At 49.5% G+C, this 17,970-nt stretch overlaps 1 protein-coding gene across 1 annotated transcript; it reads right to left on the bottom strand.

Moving 5' to 3' along the window:
- Positions 1-6,742: 6,742 nt before the first annotated feature.
- LOC311338219 (bone morphogenetic protein 7-like) lies at positions 6,743-17,015 on the bottom strand (the record flags this gene model as incomplete). The annotated part of the gene is made up of 7 exons (XM_084463455.1): positions 6,743-6,892; positions 7,318-7,428; positions 7,579-7,652; positions 7,905-8,114; positions 8,679-8,827; positions 11,053-11,248; positions 16,604-17,015. 7 exons carry the CDS (start codon positions 17,013-17,015, stop codon positions 6,743-6,745), a joined length of 1,302 nt encoding a protein of 433 aa, XP_084319581.1.
- Between the last annotated feature and the right edge of the window lie 955 nt (positions 17,016-17,970).

Genomic DNA, 17,970 nt, shown 5'->3' with positions numbered 1-17,970 from the left:
GTTCACGACTTCTGTTGATTTGTTTGAGAAAATTGATTAGGGGGGGGGGGGGTGGAATTCATGGAACGGATTGATTGTCAATGAAGAATGTAGAAAATGTCACTGTTGCAAAAATCTTTTTCATTCCTCAGGCACAAAATAACCTTTTGTTTGCTGTTCAATAACTCTGTCTAGTCACATGGACATTTATAGACATTTGACTGAGTCGACTTAAACAATCGAGCGAGTAATGTAGACTACAGGTATGCAACTCTACAGCCAGCCTTGAATGGTATATACATCTATATATATATAGATATATATTTGGCACAAACCCCTTTATGGTTTGGGACACCAAGTACCTATAGATAAAAAAACGTGAAGCTGAACGTAGTTGTTGTCTCAGCTGACATGCAAACCAGCCTTATCCACAGGGGATATTCTAATGGGCAGGTCGACATAACACCCAACGTTGTTGTAAATACATGCCATTTCCATAGATTAGGGACACGTCGTGAAATTGTTCCCTATAAGGAAACGTATATCTTACCAGGTCCTGTCTGCCTGTCTGTCTGCCCCCTTGTCTGTCTCTCTGTTCCCCTATCCGCCCATCTTTCCCCGTCCGTTGGCCTTGTCTGTTTGTCTGTATGTCTGTCTGTGTATCTGTCTGTGTATCTGTCCCCCTGTGTACCTGTAAGACGGTCTACTTGTCTGTTTATGGCTCTTGTCCTGTCTGTCTGTCCAACTAAGATGTCAAACTACTTGTCCACTTGAACAAGTGTCCCTCTGTACGTCTGTCTGTCCATCCATCCATCTGTCTGTGTTTCAGTTCAGGCTCACAGTAGGTCACCGTTCTCGACCTGGACCCAGTAGTATTCTCTCTCTCTCTCTCTGTCTCACTGTCTCTCTGTCTGTCTGTCTATCTCTCTCTCTCTCTCTCTCTCTCTCTCTCTCTCTCTCTCTCTCTCTCTCTCTCTCTGTCACTCTGTGTGTGTCTCTCTCTCTTTCTCTGGAATGTATTTTCATGTGCGGGTGTTGTCTCTGGGCTGTATCAGGATGAGGTCATACACACATCCAGTCCAGCATGGTGAGACTGACAGACGTGTGTGTAAGTGTGTGTGTGTCTGAGTGTGTGTGTGTGTGTGTGTGTGTGTGTGTGTGTGTGTGTGTGTCAGGAGTGAATGGGATCCATTGAGTGGGGATGCTGATAATGCCAGCCACTCGGATGAGCCACCCTCACCGTAACACTTTCCTTGTGGCATTTGAATCAGCTGTTCTACATATGCACCCTAAAATGGAGGACAATGTTGTAGCCTTATTTAAGTCACAGGCGTTGTTGGAACAGGGCGCAGAGTGTCATCGTTTTTGCTATTGCTTGGAAGGAAGATCCCATGTCCTGGGGGGGTCAGGTCCGAGATGGCTTCTGATGGGTTTTCTTTGAAACACTCCTCCCCCCTAGAGCTCTCTAGTTACCTGCCACAGATAGCATCTATATAGACCTGTGCGTGTGTGAGTGTGTGTGTGTCTGTGTGTGTTAGTGTGGGTACGTGCGTGTGTGGGCGTGTGAGTGTAGGTACGTGTGTGTGTGTGTGTGCGTGCCTGCGTGCCTGCGTGCGTGCGTGCGTGTGTGTGTGTGTGATGAATAGAGATAGGAGGTGAAAGAGAGAGAGGGAGGTAGAGCCCATGTGATGGACTGGGATGCACTTGTCTTACATCCATCCTTAGCTGGTCTAGACTCTGGTGTCCCACACAAGTCCGTGTCCTGATCACAATAAGAAGAACGTATAAAGTTTTGCAATGATGTTCATTCCCATTGTCGCACACTGCAGTCGGCAAATACTGAACCAATATTCACATCACATCACCAGTTAGGAGTTAGTTTTTGTTCAACTCATTATCCCCCTTTTAGAAAATACAGAGGCAGACTAAACATGTCGATCCGTCAGACAGCGGACCGTAGGACTGTTGTATTACACTGTACCGGCAAGTGATGATGGATGGGCTTTAATGGAAGCCGTTCACCAACAACAATGGAAACATCTAGCTGTCTGCCTTCCTTCACGTTCCACTGTCCCTCGCCACCGTTCACTCCGCAGAGCTGCAAAGTACTTTGTAACCATAGTTACTTTGTTTTATCGGATTGTTGCTGTCAATCTGGATTCCAACCCCCCCCTTGCATACACCCGGGTCCTGGTTAAGAATCTTTCACGCGGCCTTGATGGTGTAATTGTGGCGGGGAGGTGTGTGTTACCCCATTGTAATTTCATGTCAAGGCGGTGCATGAACGAGTAGGGGGGGGGGGGGAGGAGACCAGGTTTTGTCTGATATTTAAGTACGGAGAGAGTGAACAGCACTCAGGCGTCCCTGAATCAGAAGAGGGCCGACGTATAGCGAAGGAATCCGGAGCGGAGGAGGAAACGACAGATGTGGATCTTATTGTTCTTTTCAGACGCTGCCCGCCGCTTTCCGATGGTGATTGGCCACCAGCACGATGCTGTCTGAGGCGCGCGGCGGCGGCGGCGGCGGCGGCGGCAGCGGTACTTCAACTTCCACGCGAGGGCCGCCGGCGGAGGAGCTGCTGGCCTAACTTAGCGTCAGGCCACAGGGGGCCAACAGGAACCACCAGGCGGAGAGAGAGAGCGAGAGCGAGAGTGAGAGCCACACCCGGTACAATGGAGCCGGACGGGGACGCCGGCCCGCCCAAGAAGAGCGAGTGCGACGCCGGGACGTTCAAGGTACCCTACCCTTACAAGAACCCCGCCGGCAACAAGCTCCCCCTGCAGCCCACGGCCAGGCGCGCCGCCGCCGCCGCCGCCCTGTACCAACCCTGGACCCAGAGCCACCCGTCCAGCGGCCGGACCAAAGCCCAGAGCCTCCCCCAGCACCCCTGGGCGGGCTGGAGCGAGTTCCACCCCCACCACCACCACCACCACCTCCACCACCTCCACCACCAGCACCAGCAGCAGCACCAGCAGCAGCAGCACGGCGGGTCGGACCTCCCCCACCGACACGGCAGCCCCTCCGTGGGCCACGTCAGGGACTACTGCCCGGCGTTCGTCCAGCCGGCGGCAGGTGGGGGTCACCTGCGCTACCCTGCGCTGAAGCTGATCCCCGTCACCGTGCTGCCGGAGGACGGCGGCGAGCGGCCGGCGATGGGCTACGGGAGGGAGGCCCCCCGGTTAAGGGAGCGGTTTAGCCTAGAGACCTTCTCCGGGAGGACGATCCCCAGGGTGGACAGGGGCCCGTGGGGGGGGAGGAGGAGAGACCAGCACGTGGGGACCCCTCACGGCGGCGGCGGCGGCGTCAGCCCGACCACCTTGACCCCGTCGTTCCTCATCCCTTCTCTGCCGCCCGTTGAGGACGTGAAGCCCCACGAGGAGCTGCTGTACGAGCACCTGGTCGCCAGCGGCGCCAATCACCCACGTGCCATTCCCAGGCTTGTTTCTTCGTCGTCGTCGTCGTCGTCGTCATCCTCATCCTCTGGTTACGACTCACGACACAAGTTCACCTCTTTCCAAGCAGAGCGTAAAGCGATCTTGGAGTCGTCCTCCTCCTCCCCCTCCCCCTCCCCCTCCTCCTCCTCCTCTCCGCCGCCCTCCCCTGAACCCTTCCCCTGGCTGCTCCCCCACTTCGCCGCCGGCTCGCTGATCGAGCTGCGGGACGGCCGCCTCAAGCGGGTGGAGGACCTGCAGACAGAGGACTTCCTGCTGGGCTCCGTGGCCCGACGGGGCCTGCAGCTCAGCTGCTGCACGGTGCAGAGCATCACCTCCTCCTCCTCCTCCTCCTCTTCCTCCTGCCCTCCGGCCCTCTCTCGCCTCCTCATCCTGCTCCACGACCAGAACTCCCAGGTGAACCAGCAGTTTAATTATTATTATTTCGGTGGCAAGCGTTCACACACGCTGTTATTAGATACGCGACTGATTTTTTGTCCAAAGTGGTCCAATGCTGCCTCTTAATGGCGATTAAGGTGTACTGCATCTCTCTGCCTGACGCTGAATTGAACCGTCTCTTCCGCAGGAGTTGGTGGACGTGTACGTGGAGTACCCGTTCTTTGTGCGCGGACGAGGTTGGTCGTCCTGCTGCCCCGAGAGAACGGCCCGTCTCTGCGGCCTGAGCTGCGGCCAGCTGAGCGTGGGAGACGTCTGCCTGGCTCTCACCCCTGCGTCTCCCAGCGGTCCTCCTCACCCGGGGGAGGTCGCCGCTAGACGGTGTATGTCCAAGGAGCAGACCCGTTCAAACGATTCTCCCGCCTCAGCCCGGGGCCCGGACCCTCAGGAGGGGCCAGTGGAGGGTGAGTGAGGGGGCCAGGGTCACATGACACCAACTAGATCGACTGGAAGATCACCGATCGTCATCTCCTGAGATTAACTCTGACACCGGTTTATGGAAACGGCTCTCACCTCTAGGATGGGGTTTAGATTAGTCTTGTGGAATCGGCACATTTTTTCTACCTCAAAGCAGCCAATTAAATTGTGCTTGATTGTCTTTCTTTAGTGTATGAGATAATAACCTCTAACTGAACGGGTGGTACTTGTTGACACAAGGGACACGAGGGACGAAGTGGCTTCCTCTGGTCTAGCATTGGGGAATCTATTCATAGGGAGTAGGGATACACGGCAAACTGCACAGAACGTCTGAATATGTCAATTGGGTTTTGCTTTAATGTGTGCATGCGTGGATACTGTTGATAGCAAGAAGATAATGCAGCCCTTCTCAGGTAGAGGATTCATCTTGGTAAGACTGAGATGTTTTAATGAATGACATGCTTGTCGTGTGGGATTAGAAGTAATTTTTGTGCTAAAGCTTCGGTCTTTTGCCAAAAAAAGCCAACTGGGTTTTATATATGTTGAAAATAATATACTTCAAAAGCAATGATTAATTAATTTATTTAATATTCTGCCATTGCAATAGTTGTGTCGGATAGATTGTAGTTGATCGATCCAACTTAAACAAAAATCTTGAATAAAGGGTACTTTTTGGCTTCATTTTCATGTTAACCTTTAAAAAAATATCCTTGCCTAGAATAATATCACACAGTGGGTAGTGAAATACAGTGCAACTTCTGCTTTGTTGGATTATGTGCATTTATTGATTGTTCCCTGAGAAATGTAAAAACATGAATCACAGGCAAGGTATTTTATTTACCTATTCCTGTTATTTGTTAACCACCATTTAGTCTTCCCATTTATTGTATCCAACTTTGACCCACTGTTGCAGAACAGAAGTCAAGCTTACACAACAGGAGTCAAACATGAAACATGTCTGTGAAGTGAAACAGTATTTGTATCTGGATTCCGCTCTTTAAGCGATATTTTACAACTGTTCCAAAATGTCAGGATTACAAGTCTTAGGCGTACTCGTTCCCCTCGTCCACCTTTATTTGACAGAAGGTTTCCTGTGTCTAGAGCCGTGTGGGTTCAGTGGAATGCCTTCATTCACGTGGCCAATAAATGTCAGTCTGAATTACTTGTCCACCGTTTCACAGCTCAACGACTCAACTGACTTCTCCGTCTATTCGCCCCATAAAATCCCCAGCAAACGTTTTCTCCCCCCACCCTGCACTGCTTACACAAACACTTGTGAAACACACTCGCTCTCAATAAAAACATGAAATATGTATTATGATTCCGTTTTGAATAGGTTTTGTATATTTTTTGGTTGCTATTGAGTCAACGCAGCCAGCAATGCATTTTTTTTTTTGGACATTGTCAGAATATTTGTGAAAAGTCCTGTAAAGCCAGTGCCCCTGCTGCATATTATTGTCTATTAATTCTCCTCCAATATTTGTTCTTGCATTACTGACGAGACTAAATACACAAGATAATCCTGAACCCAAAAGACATCTAAAGGTTCTGGTGGGTATCTGATCAGGGCAGGCCAGAGGCCGAGAGAGAGGTCCGTAGGAAAATATTTACGGCAGGAAGTCAAATCCCAAAATATACAAATGTACAAGCTTTGCATTTATATTACCTTCAATTTCTTTGACTATGTTCAGTTTTAAAGCCAGGGAATGTTTTTTTTCTATAATCAGTTGCTTGAATGAACACACCAGATAACATCAACATATATTGACTGATTGCTATCATTCAAAAAGGGGTCTATAGCCAGGCCGAGCACTATGGGAGTACACGGGTGTGCATCTCACCCAAAACACGGTACTCTGTGGCCCCGCTTTGCACCCTGTATGTGTGAACAAAATGATTGTGAACAACGACAGTGTCTAGATATCCGACATTATTCTGACTGCTTGATTGGAGATCCGTAAACTTCAAGAAAGACTTGAATAGCCTAACGACACGCGACGACGAGTCGAGTGGGCACAACACATGTAAACACCCGTCCTGTTTCGAGACCGCGCCCCCTCCGCATTGTCCTCTGACGCACCGGTGGCTGTTGTCTCTCGCCAAGACTGTGTTTCCTTTCCTGGTGGGTCTGCGGTCCCGAGACACAGGGTGAGAGTTCACCAGAGCGGTGTTGAATCTTCACACCGGGAGGAAACACCAACACAAAGAGACTCCTACGGTATGGGTTCGGCCCCGACAATGGCTGATTGTCCTCATACACCCCCCTAGATCCAGCAGCCCCGGGCGGCAGCTCCTACTGTCCGCGCACGTATCATGAACCCAGCACTGAACGCCAGCGTCTGTACTCCATGCCCAGTCAATCCCCCAAAGTCATTCATAAGTGGAGGGAGGGGACGCGGGGGACACAAAAGTGTGACAGCCAGCAGCCAGGGGGGGGTGGTGGTGGTGGTGGGGGGGGGTCAGTGACAGCCGCAGGCTCTGACCACCATGTTGCGGTACTTCTTCAGGATGACGTTGGAGCTGTCGTCGAAGTAGAGCACCGAGATGCCGTGGAGCTGGGTGGGGGCGCAGCAGGGCTTGGGAACCGTCTCCGGGTTGATGAAGTGGACCTGAGTTGAGGGGTGAGGGTTGGGGGGGGATCAGTCACGCTGATTTATAGTGGATACCACTACAGGGTTCGCTGCAGGATAGTGTATTGATTATAGTGTGTTTGAGTCCCAACTGAGAGGTCCTGGGTTTGCTCCTGATGTCCCTCCCTCTACCTAGTAGGAGTCTTGTTGGGGCTTTAACCAATCAAAACCTGGCAATTGCATAACCTGTGTTTGTTGCTGTGCCTTTATTTGTGTATGTAGTAGTATATAGTAGCATAGTAGTATAGTATACGTGGTAAAGTCTAGTCTTTGAGACCATAGAGAGTGGAATTATCAACTGTACAGTATAGTCACATGAATATATATATATATATATATAAAATAAAAATATATAATCCTTTATCGAGACAAAAGGGCCTTCCAGGCTTCTGTGCGACGCTTACCAGAGTCTGGACAATGGCGTGATTGGTGGCGTTCATGTAGGAGTTGAGCGGGAAAGCACACTCTCCTTCGCAGTAATACGCTGCATAGCCCTCAGGAGCTATGATCCAGTCCTGCAGGAAGGAGGAGGAGGAGGAGGAGGAGGAGGAGAGGAGGAGGATAGGCTCATTAAAACATTGCTTGAAATCGACATCAAATGGGAATGAATGTCAAGTGACAAATACGGAACATGGATTTAAGATTTAGTTTGTGGATGACTTTACCTGCCATCCCAGATCTCTGAAACTGACGTACAGCTCGTGCTTCTTACAGCCCTGTTTTTTGTTGCTAAGGTTACCTGAGAAAAGAAAAAAAAAAAATTACAAAAAAATAATACATACATTATATTCCAGTAACAAACAAACGATCGACCGAAACAACATCATAAGGAGAACGAACACAAGACCGTGACTAAGGCCGTCCCACCGAGCTCTCTTTGATCGACTCCAGGTCCTTATGGCCGGGAGTCGACCCCCACCTCAGTACTACACCCCATCACCCCCCCCCCCCCCCCCCCCCTGTGTGTGATGTGAGATGCGAGGCCCCCCACCTGCCGCCGCCTCGGCCGCCCTCAAGGCGTCCTGGGGGGTCTTCTGGGCGCGGCCGCGGCCCCCGTGGTGGCGGCCCTTGCCCCCGTGGGCCGAGCGGGCGCTGCGCACGCGCACCTCGCTGGCCTTGAAGTAGGCCACCATGAAGGGCCGCTTCTCCTGGGGCCCGCCGGCCCCCACCAGGCCCGCCAGGCTGGGGCTCACGCGCCGGCCTGCAGGGGGAGACAGGGAGACAGGGAGGCCACGCACAGGGGAGGAGGGCCCAGGGAGGAGGGCGTCAACAAGAGGACAACAGTCACAGGAGTTCACTCTTCAGCCCACTATTCATTCACCATCCATTCACAGCTTTACATTTATTAAATTTTTTTGTTTTGTTACTTTTGTTTTCTCGTCCGTGTAAAGCCACTTGGTCCCAGATGAAACGTGCTACACAAATCCAACGTACTGATGATATTATTTAGACTCAATTTAAGTAACACATCTAGAAAACATACAAGTAGTATTTCTATTAGTATATTTTATTATATATATATAGTACGAGCATAATAATATCTGTTACGAAAAATCCTTTTTTGAAAAATACAACTGTTATGTTTAACAAAACCCTGCTCATCTGCATTCATCGCCAACAATAACGATACCCGCTGACCCTCTTCATGTGGGACCAGAGTGAACAGCGAGCAACAGTAGAGCCTATTGTATCCAGAGATGGATGGGGGGGGGGGGTGGTGGTGGGGGGGTGGGGGGGGGGGGGTGTCTCGGTGGGGTGTCCTTACCGCTGCTGTCCTCCAGCACCAGGTGCAGGCCCAGGTTGTGCTCTGGGCGCATCAGCCAGTGGTTGCTGGTGGTGGTGAGGTCAAACACCAGCCAGCCCTCCTCCGGGGCCCACACCACCCGCTGGGCCAGGAGGGACAGCTCCCGGTCCCTGGGAGAGGACACACATGGAACGTATATAAAGACACGTATATATAAATATATAAATATAAATACTGTGTATGCATAGACAGGGGGGGGGGAGAGAAGGTAGCTAGACAATGCTGTGGTACCAGCTAACAATATCTCACATCACATATATATAAACTGTGTGTGTGTGTGTGTGTGTGTGTGTGTGTGTGTGTGTGTGTGTGTGTGTGTGTGTGTGTGTGTGTGTGTGTGTGTGTGTGTGTGGAGCATCTATATTCGTCTAACCATCCACCATCTTAACCTAATAGTACTATTCATTTGGACATTTTTTTTTTTTGTGCCTGTATAAAGTTTTCACAAAACCATAAACTAATTATCCACATTAACATGGAGAGAGCGAGAGAGAGAGAGAGAGAGAGAGAGAGAGAGAGAGAGAGAGAGAGAGAGAAAACCTTCAAAGACTCAAATCACATGTCACCTCATCGGATGCCTAAGGGGGCGAGCAACACACACACACACACAACTCTCTCTCTCTCACACACACACACACACACAGAGTTATGGCTCACCTCTGTGCTGTGGCATCAGAGGGAAAAAACTGAGTCAAGCTATGAAATTCCTACACTGATAAACGTCTGCTGCAGGGGGGGGGGATGTCACAGACGGTGGTTTGTTTACAGATGCGTGGGTTGCAACCCCCCCCCCCCCCCCTCACCCCACCCCCACCCCCTGAGGCAGATCAGAGGGACCAATCTCACCGTCTCCTCTCGTGTCTGAGAAGGGTGGGGTGGTGGGGGGGGTGTCTGTGAATGACAATGCTGTTGCTCTTAACACCTCCGCATCCCAGCCTGCCTGTCACCGATGGCATGGAACATGGATCTCTCTATATACCTCTCTCCCCCGTTCTCACTCTCTCTCTCTCCATGTATATATGTGTCTTTCTCTCTCCTTCTCTCTCCATCGCTTTTTATATATATTTTATATATTTCTCTCCCTCTCTTTCATTTTCACTTTCTCTGACATCCCCTCTCTCTCTTAATCCCTCTCCTCCCCATCTCCATATTCAATATAAAATAAAAATGCAGTTTCAAAATTAAACAAAAGGAAAAATAATTATTGTAAAAAAGCGCGAAGAATAAGTGAAGAATGTCCCGGAACTGTGCCTCAGAAGGAGTCTTTCCCCCGTCTCTGTAGGCATGATTCACTGAACTGTATCTCTCTTGTCTTGTCTCAGCTGGTACTGTATTAAAGGTTTGGGGTGAGGGGGAGAGGGGGGGGGAAATTACGGTGCTATGTTTTCATTCAAAACATCATGCGGTACAGCCTCAGACGTGGCCCTAACAGAATTTAAGGTGTTTGAAATAAGACACCAAATTTACCGGGGCAGGGAAGATGTGGATAAAGGATGATATAAATTAAAAGCCTCCTGCAGGAGACGAAAATATAATCCCGGGGCCTTCCTATATGTAACGCGCCGTGGTGAGACGAAAAGCGGGGGAAGGCAAAGCCCTTATGATGAATACATCATCCCGGGCCGCACCACTGCTGGTTAATTACAAGTGGCGGTGTGAGAGCGCTGGGACTGCCCTGGGAGCGCCACTCATGTCGGGGTAATTGACACTAATGTCTGCATAAACAGCCTGGGTGCTGACGATCACATAGTGGAGGGAGCGCAGCGCCGCTAAAGCAAACAGCTCCGTGGATTCACAGCTGCTGATCTCCCCTCGAGATTTATTTGACTCAAGACACGCACGCACGCACGCACGCACGCACGCACACGCACACGCACACACAAACAAACGCTCATAAGAAAGAGTAGCACTGGATCCGTTTTAACAGTGTGTGGCATAAACGTCCAAACAGAGCCACCCAACACATGGGGACGATCACGGCTCAACCTGCAGTGTAACCACCTCACATCACCTCACGTGCAGCTTGGGGCTCAAGTGACAGCTGAGACAGGCCCTCGTATAACAGGAGAATAAGCTCACAGTGATATTTTAAAAATATAATATTAATGAGTAATGTCCCCATCCAAAAAAAAGATTCATAATTTCCCAAATGTAAAAATGTAACGACGAGTTTTAAAGAAAAAGGACGCGCCCTTTTTGTGATTTTTTTTTTGTACTTTAAAAAGTCTCATTATTTCTCTCTCTTAATAAACATTCTAAATATATATACGTATGCTCTATGATTCATGACGTGTTGGTTCTGCTGGTTCTGCTGTGACGTGTTCTCAGGTCCTACCCGTAGGGCGCCGCCGCCAGCACCCGGTACAGGCTGACGCTGAAGGTGTCGTTCTCCCGCCGCTCCCGGACGTACTCCTTGTAGATCCGGAACTCGGCGGCCGTCACCGCCTCGCCCTCGGGGATGCGGGACAGGTCGAAGCGGTACTCCCGCCTGTGGTTGCCGCCGTGGCGATGCCCGTCCTGATCCCCCTGGTCTACTTTTGAAGAGACAAAAAAAAAATTGAGTTTTTTTTCAGCGTTTGATCAGAAAGCTCCGATCTAAATAAAGACTTTTTGTATTAGTACCGGAGATGGGACTGATGTGAGATGTTTACAGAGTCACATCGCCTGATAGATTGTTGTGTAAAAGAAGGATTCCGGACATCACACCCAAATGAAGCGAATAGGCTTTTAACGACGCGCCCGGACACACAATCAGGGAGCACAAACAGTGTTTTTCAGAGGGGGACTTTGCCCAACGCCAAACTGCTTTGGTTGAGTTCAATCAGACACAGAGCCGGTCGCCGCCCGGATACATACGTACACCCGGAGCGCCACGGAATCAAAGAGGTCCCAAACGATCTGCCCACATCTCGGAAGCTCCTCATCAGAAATAGGAGCGACCACGGGGGGAAGTGATTGATCTAAACATCACTTAAGTCCAGTCTAGCGTATGTGCCCGACGACGCAGAGGGCAAAACCGCACGCTTGGCTCAAATTGGCTCAATGTTTAAATTGCACACATGTGCCGACCACAAGAAAAGGCCAGTTTAGGCAGTGCCAGTAAAACCGCAGCAGCCGAAGCTTCCACACACACACACACACACACACACACACACACACACACACACAAATACAAACACATGCAAGCATGCACACACACATGCACACACACATCGAACACACAACCACACTCACACACACACACACACAAGTCCGGCCACACACAAACACACACGCCTCCTGTGAGCATTTTGCTTTGTATTGTCAGTGATTTCATTCACAGGCTGTGTCTATTTCAAGGTTGGAATAAAAGGCATGGCAGCCTTTTAGTTGCTCTACTCACTAGATTGCTTTGCTGGTTTGCCCATCTACAGCTCTCAAGAGTTTCCAGAGTTTCCAGCAGAGGTTGGCAACTCACGTTCCTCGGGTTCTCCTGGAGATTTCCAGTGTCCATTGTTTTCACAGTGTTACCCCAGCTTGTTTGTCCTTGGGAACAGTGCACAAAGCCCCCCCATCCAAAAAGGGGGCTCAGAATGGAGCACCAATTAGCCATCTTAAACACATCTCCCTCTCGGAGGACGGAGGACGGAGGGGGGGCAAATGACATAGTCCCCATGACATCACCACCAAGACATCACCCTGAATGTCTAATGCTGTCTCACGCTCTCTGCGTTTATTCATGTATGCTTGCCTCCCCAGACCCCAGGCTGTCCGCAGATCTCCTTTCGCAGCCAAACACTAAGACCGCACAAATGTCATCCAAAAGCAGAACACACACAAGCTGTAGCGCAGCCCCCCCCCCCCCCCCCAAGAAAAAATATTATACTACCCCCCCTCCCACCGACAAACAAACACACACACACACACACACACACACACACAAAGCCGCGCGTCGTTAAGAGAGAGCACACTCTGCACCCGGCAAGCCGTTTGTTTGACCGCAATTAAATGCTGGAGAGGAACGGCGGGGGCGTTTTTTTTTTTATGAAAGCAATAATTGCTTGTAAGGCACGGTGTGTTTACGTTAGGAGCCATTAACTCGGGGGGGGGGATTAGAGCTCAGATATGCAAACTCTGAGAGGCATTTCGACACGTTGGAGCCATCCGGGGCGCAGTCGGGGGGGCCCTGCAGATATGCCCCACACATTAACCTTCTGCCAGCTAATGAGAGACGCCGGAGCACAACCAGGTGTTCCGTGGGCGCGTCGGCTTTTAATGGGAACGCATTTGATAAGCATGCATAGAGAGGAGAAGTGTAACAGCAAACATGTGCCTTGTTTTTAAATTAACACTAGCTTGGGGGGGGGGGGGCATATTCATGGTGTATTCTCGAGGGTGTATTTGTTTTTTTTAGTTTTTTTTAAGTAAATGAATGAACTCCGTCTGAAAGGATGCCGCTCACTCTGCCACTTAAAGGCGGCGTTCCAAGTGAGTGACGTTCCAAAAATAAATTGGTTATCTTAAATTGCACTTTTTTTTGCGTTAAAAAAATGGGACTGAGCTTTAGTTGCGAACCGAGAAAGTGTATGGGTTCAAAAGAAAACACGCCGTCCTCTATATATAAAGACACACAGTAAATGACAATAAATGATCACCAATGTATAATGTACTGTATGATATGGATATAATAAGGTGAAACACCTCTGCGTGTCAGTGTGTTACACAACTAAACCCCCAATGAAATAAGACACTCATTGACTCAAGGACATTCATGGAAGCTTGCTTTCAACCTTTGGTGAACATCCACTGTTAACCTGTTCAACGGTATCTTATGTTACCAACCGATCAGCTCATCAGCACCAACAACCGGGTTTAGACTTGTCTGCTTCAGCCACCGCCGTGTTCGTGCTTGAGAAAAATGTTTCACAGTTTGTGTACCGTGCAGCAAAGACCTTCAAACTGTTGTGATGATATCAGACTTTTCCATGTCTGGTCAATGGGGCCCATCTTATCCTGGTGTATATAAATGTGTATATCTTCTATCTTCTGTGTATACCGCCATCTTTGTAGCAAAAGCTACAGGTGGGATCACACTAAAGATGTCCCGAGCAAACAGAAAGGTCTACAGTACATACGTGCTACATACATGACTGTGAGGATCAATAGAGCGGGTTCTGCCACTGAAATCAGGCTATATAGGTCTGCCTTAAAGGGGTAGTTCAGGATTTTGGACATCGGGTCTCATTTCCAAGTGAGTTATTTATCATCGGAGACCGTTTTCAACACTTTTCATTCAGTCCTTCTAGTTGCAGAAATCGCCGGTGCTAGGCTAGCGCAAGTCGAGGGGAACTGCTAGCCTGCCAATAAAAACAGTTTTACCCACTCCCGAGGCAAACCAATTATAATGCCAAACTATCGATGTAAATGTCTGTGTTGATAGAATGGTGTTAGGAATAAACATACCCTTGCATTGCATTTAGTTTATAATCCCTGTAGTTGGAAGCAAGCTACGGCAGCGGCGGACTGATATTACCTGGAGTGCGCTTCTCTGTTTACCTTTTGCTGTAGTGAATTGTAGTGAACTGTAGTGAATTGTAGTGAACTGTAGTGAATTGGAAATTACACCGCTGCTGAGAAAGTAGTCCCTCAAAATGTAATGTGATCATTGCAATACAAGGATAGTTTTATTTCTAATATTATTCTATCAACACAGACATTTACATCGATAGTCGGGCATTATAACTGGTTTGCATCGGATGTACTTTGGAGTGGGTAAAACTGTTTTTATCGGCAGGCTAGCAGTTCCCCTCGACTTGCGCTAGCCTAGCACCGGCGATTTCTGCAACTAGAAGGACTGAATGAAAAGTGTTGAAAACGGTCTCCAACGATAAATAACACACTGGCTCACACTTGGAAATGAGACCCGATGTCCAAAATCCTGAACTACCCCTTTAACGTCAGATGCAGCTCAAGACACAGAGCGGGGGCCAACGGACCCTTCGCCCTTGATCCAGCCCGTAACAATCGAATAAGATGATAGAAAGAGTGAACTTCTGTTATCGACACTGGCCTCATTGTGTGAGGTCCACACACTGCTGAGGGATGCTATGGTTACGCTCCGGGGGCCACGGTAACAGCCTCACTGACTGACTGGGTGGGTGGCTGTGTACATGCAGGGGCATGTGTGATTCGTATTGGCTTCAAAAGGCTTCCAGACAGCCGTCCTCCTCGCAGAGTCGCACTGGGAATCAGCCAGAAAATCCCTTCAAAAACGAGCTTTAAACTGTGAACGGCCCGCGCTCATTAGAGCAAACTCTCGGTGACTCTAGTTAAGTATTTATTTCATTTCCCCAAATACCTTGGCAAACGTTGCCGCCACTTACCCACTGACTTAATGCTTTCCACCAAGGCCAAGAACAATGGGTGCTGGAAGCAGCGCTGTCCTCGACTGGAAGCTGTGTTGGTGGGGGGGGGGGGAATACCATAATCCAGTTTGGATTTGGGACAGCACGTCACGGGGACCACCTAGACAGACTGCACTACAACAACATTAGTACGGGCTCAGGAGAGCCCTGTGAATGACCTGGGATGACACAGTGAACAGTGCAGTGTTATGCAGTCTCCAGTCCTTTGCTATCTGTATTTCTCTGGCTCTCTATCGCATCAGTGTGTTGTGGTTTTATAGGTGGACGGCTGCCTCTGAATATATATATATATAATTAAACACCTGAAGTGTTATACTATGACATGTTTGCTACTATACATTCGACATGTTTGCTACTGAATTCCTCCCATTTGTAAAATTGCCGTACAACCGCAAAGACACAGTGGGAGGTCAGAAGCGTGGGTGATGTTCAAGGGGGATGAGACCTCTTCCATCTTCAGCGACCCTATGACCCTCCCTCAACTTCCCCCACTGCCCCCCCCCCCACCCTCCCCAGGCCCTGAGGCCAGAGCCCAAGTCCCAAGGAGGGGAGCGACCGTTGGATGAGACCCCACATCCGGCAGCGAGCCACAGGCTCCGTGCATTCTGCCGCTTCACCATAGTGATACGAGGGGCCGCCAGCGGGATCTCAAAGGGACCTGCTGATGGCGTGAGGGTCCCCTCCCCACACCCCCACTCCAACATGTGACACACACACACAAAACATACTCGACATATGCAGGCAAATATATACAGAGAGACACGCACGCACACACACGCACACACACACACACACACACACACACACACACACACACACACACACACACGCACGCACGCACGCAACTTGGTGTGCGCATATAACCACAGACGTGAGCACGTGGCTGGTTTACACACGCATACTCAAGCGTACAAACAATGAGGTGATTCATTCAATCAAGGGTTTAGATGTACTGCGTGTGCGTCGTTCTACTTGTCTGCTTGGATTGCGAAATAACCACCTTGATCCAATCCCATTCATCCGTAACAAAGCCTCACTAAAGTCCACTCTATCTACAGCTTCGAAAGGTTTTCGGAGGAAATCGGATATCGAGGAGAGATGTCAACACATTTGCTACCACTCAACTGGGACAGCCTCGTTTTCAAATAGTGACCACCCATGGGAGTCCACTGCTTGGCTATTTAATCACTGGGGGGTTAGGAAGGAGTTATTTGACAGCTAACATAAACTTCTTGGTCGCAGCAGCCAAAGACGGAAGTTACTGTGCAAGACACCGCTGAGAACTTTTACTGACATACCTTTGAGCAATTATTGATTAAGCCAAGATCAATGTGTTAGGTAGGTTATGCACAGTGTGGATACGCGTGAATGAATACTATACGCCTTACACAATACTATTCATAAATACTTTTTTACTTTTTTTTTTTAATATATTTTTTGTGAAGCGGGAGCAACTGCTCAAAGGTGAAGGCATCAACTCACCAAGATTCGTGAAACTCATCACCATATCCGCGTCATCGAGTAACCGACTGTCCTGCGGAGTCCCCCTCGGCGGAGCCTGGGTCGTGTACTCTGGGGCCTTATAATAGGAATAGCCGGGCAGTTGGGCGTCCAGGGAGACGGTGTTGTATAGGTCCATCATGAACACAGGGGCGGCTGCGTTGTGTGTGTTGTGGTCGTGGGGTCGCGGGCGGTGCGGGAGCCCCATGATGGAGAGGATCTCCCGCTGCATCTCTCTGCGCTCCTGGCTACGCAGGCGCCGCTGGATGAAGCTGGAGTGCACCTCGTTGTCCATGGAGAAGTTGGACATGAATGTCACGTCCGCGAACACACTGTAAATCCATAGGAAGAGTCCAAGAACCAACGTCGACTCGCGTGGTACAAGTTTGGCCATTTTACGCACGTCAGTAAGTTAAATTTAAATTGGTTGCTATTTGTCATAAAAAAAAAAAAATGACACGTGTCGTTCAATTCTTTAGAAAAAGAAAACGAACTTTTAGCAGATACCAATCTTGTGGACTACCTCCACTTGTGGTGGTGGTGGATTGCTATTGTGCGCTCATGTTGCTAAGAGCTCATGCAAGGGGATTTTATTGAGTTGCTTCGTCTGGGGAGGGGAAGGCGTATTTATAATGCCAGAGCCCATGGGCCAAAAGATTGGGGGCTCATTTTTGCGGGGGTGGGGGTTCCTAGTTGTTGATAAAAAAGTCGAACAAGAGTAGACCAATGAACTCTGGTTCTCGGGACGGTCACCCCTCTATCTTGTTAATGAGATTGGGGTCCTCTGAATGTGATAACAGTCCTAACCCTGAGTGCCCTATCAGAGCGCGCTTTGTTTGGCCATGATTGCGCTGACACGAAAGTAATGATGCAAGTGTCCCTCCAATAGCTTATGTATTGGTTGAAAGATCACTGGCCATAGGCAGGGATTCTTCTTTTGGTTGCAAATACCACCAATACTCCCCCCCCCCCCCCCCCCCCCCCCCACACACACACACACACACATGCAAACTTGCAGACACTAAAAGGAAAATAAGGATTCATGGAGCTTTTGAAGACAAGATGTCAATACCAAAGTTACACCTGTGTGTGTGTGTGTGTGTGTGTGTGTGTGTGTGTGTGTGTGTGTGTGTGGAGGGGGGGGGGGGGGACGGACGAGGAAGAGGTGTACTGTGACGTATCTGTGGTCCAAGATGGTAACAGTCCAACTTCTTCTGTGTGCCTATGCCCACATCCCCATAGTAGGAGCAAGAGTGATCTGCACCCAGCCAGGACCCCCCTCTGTGCGGCTAACTGAGAGTCCCTGGGTTCATACTCTTGATCTCAAAAGGTCCACTGTGTCCCACTCA

Source organism: Micromesistius poutassou, assembly GCF_964030765.1.
Source record: "Micromesistius poutassou genome assembly, chromosome: 2".
Classification (NCBI taxonomy): domain Eukaryota; kingdom Metazoa; phylum Chordata; class Actinopteri; order Gadiformes; family Gadidae; genus Micromesistius; species Micromesistius poutassou.
This window is presented reverse-complemented; position numbering and strand designations above follow the sequence as displayed.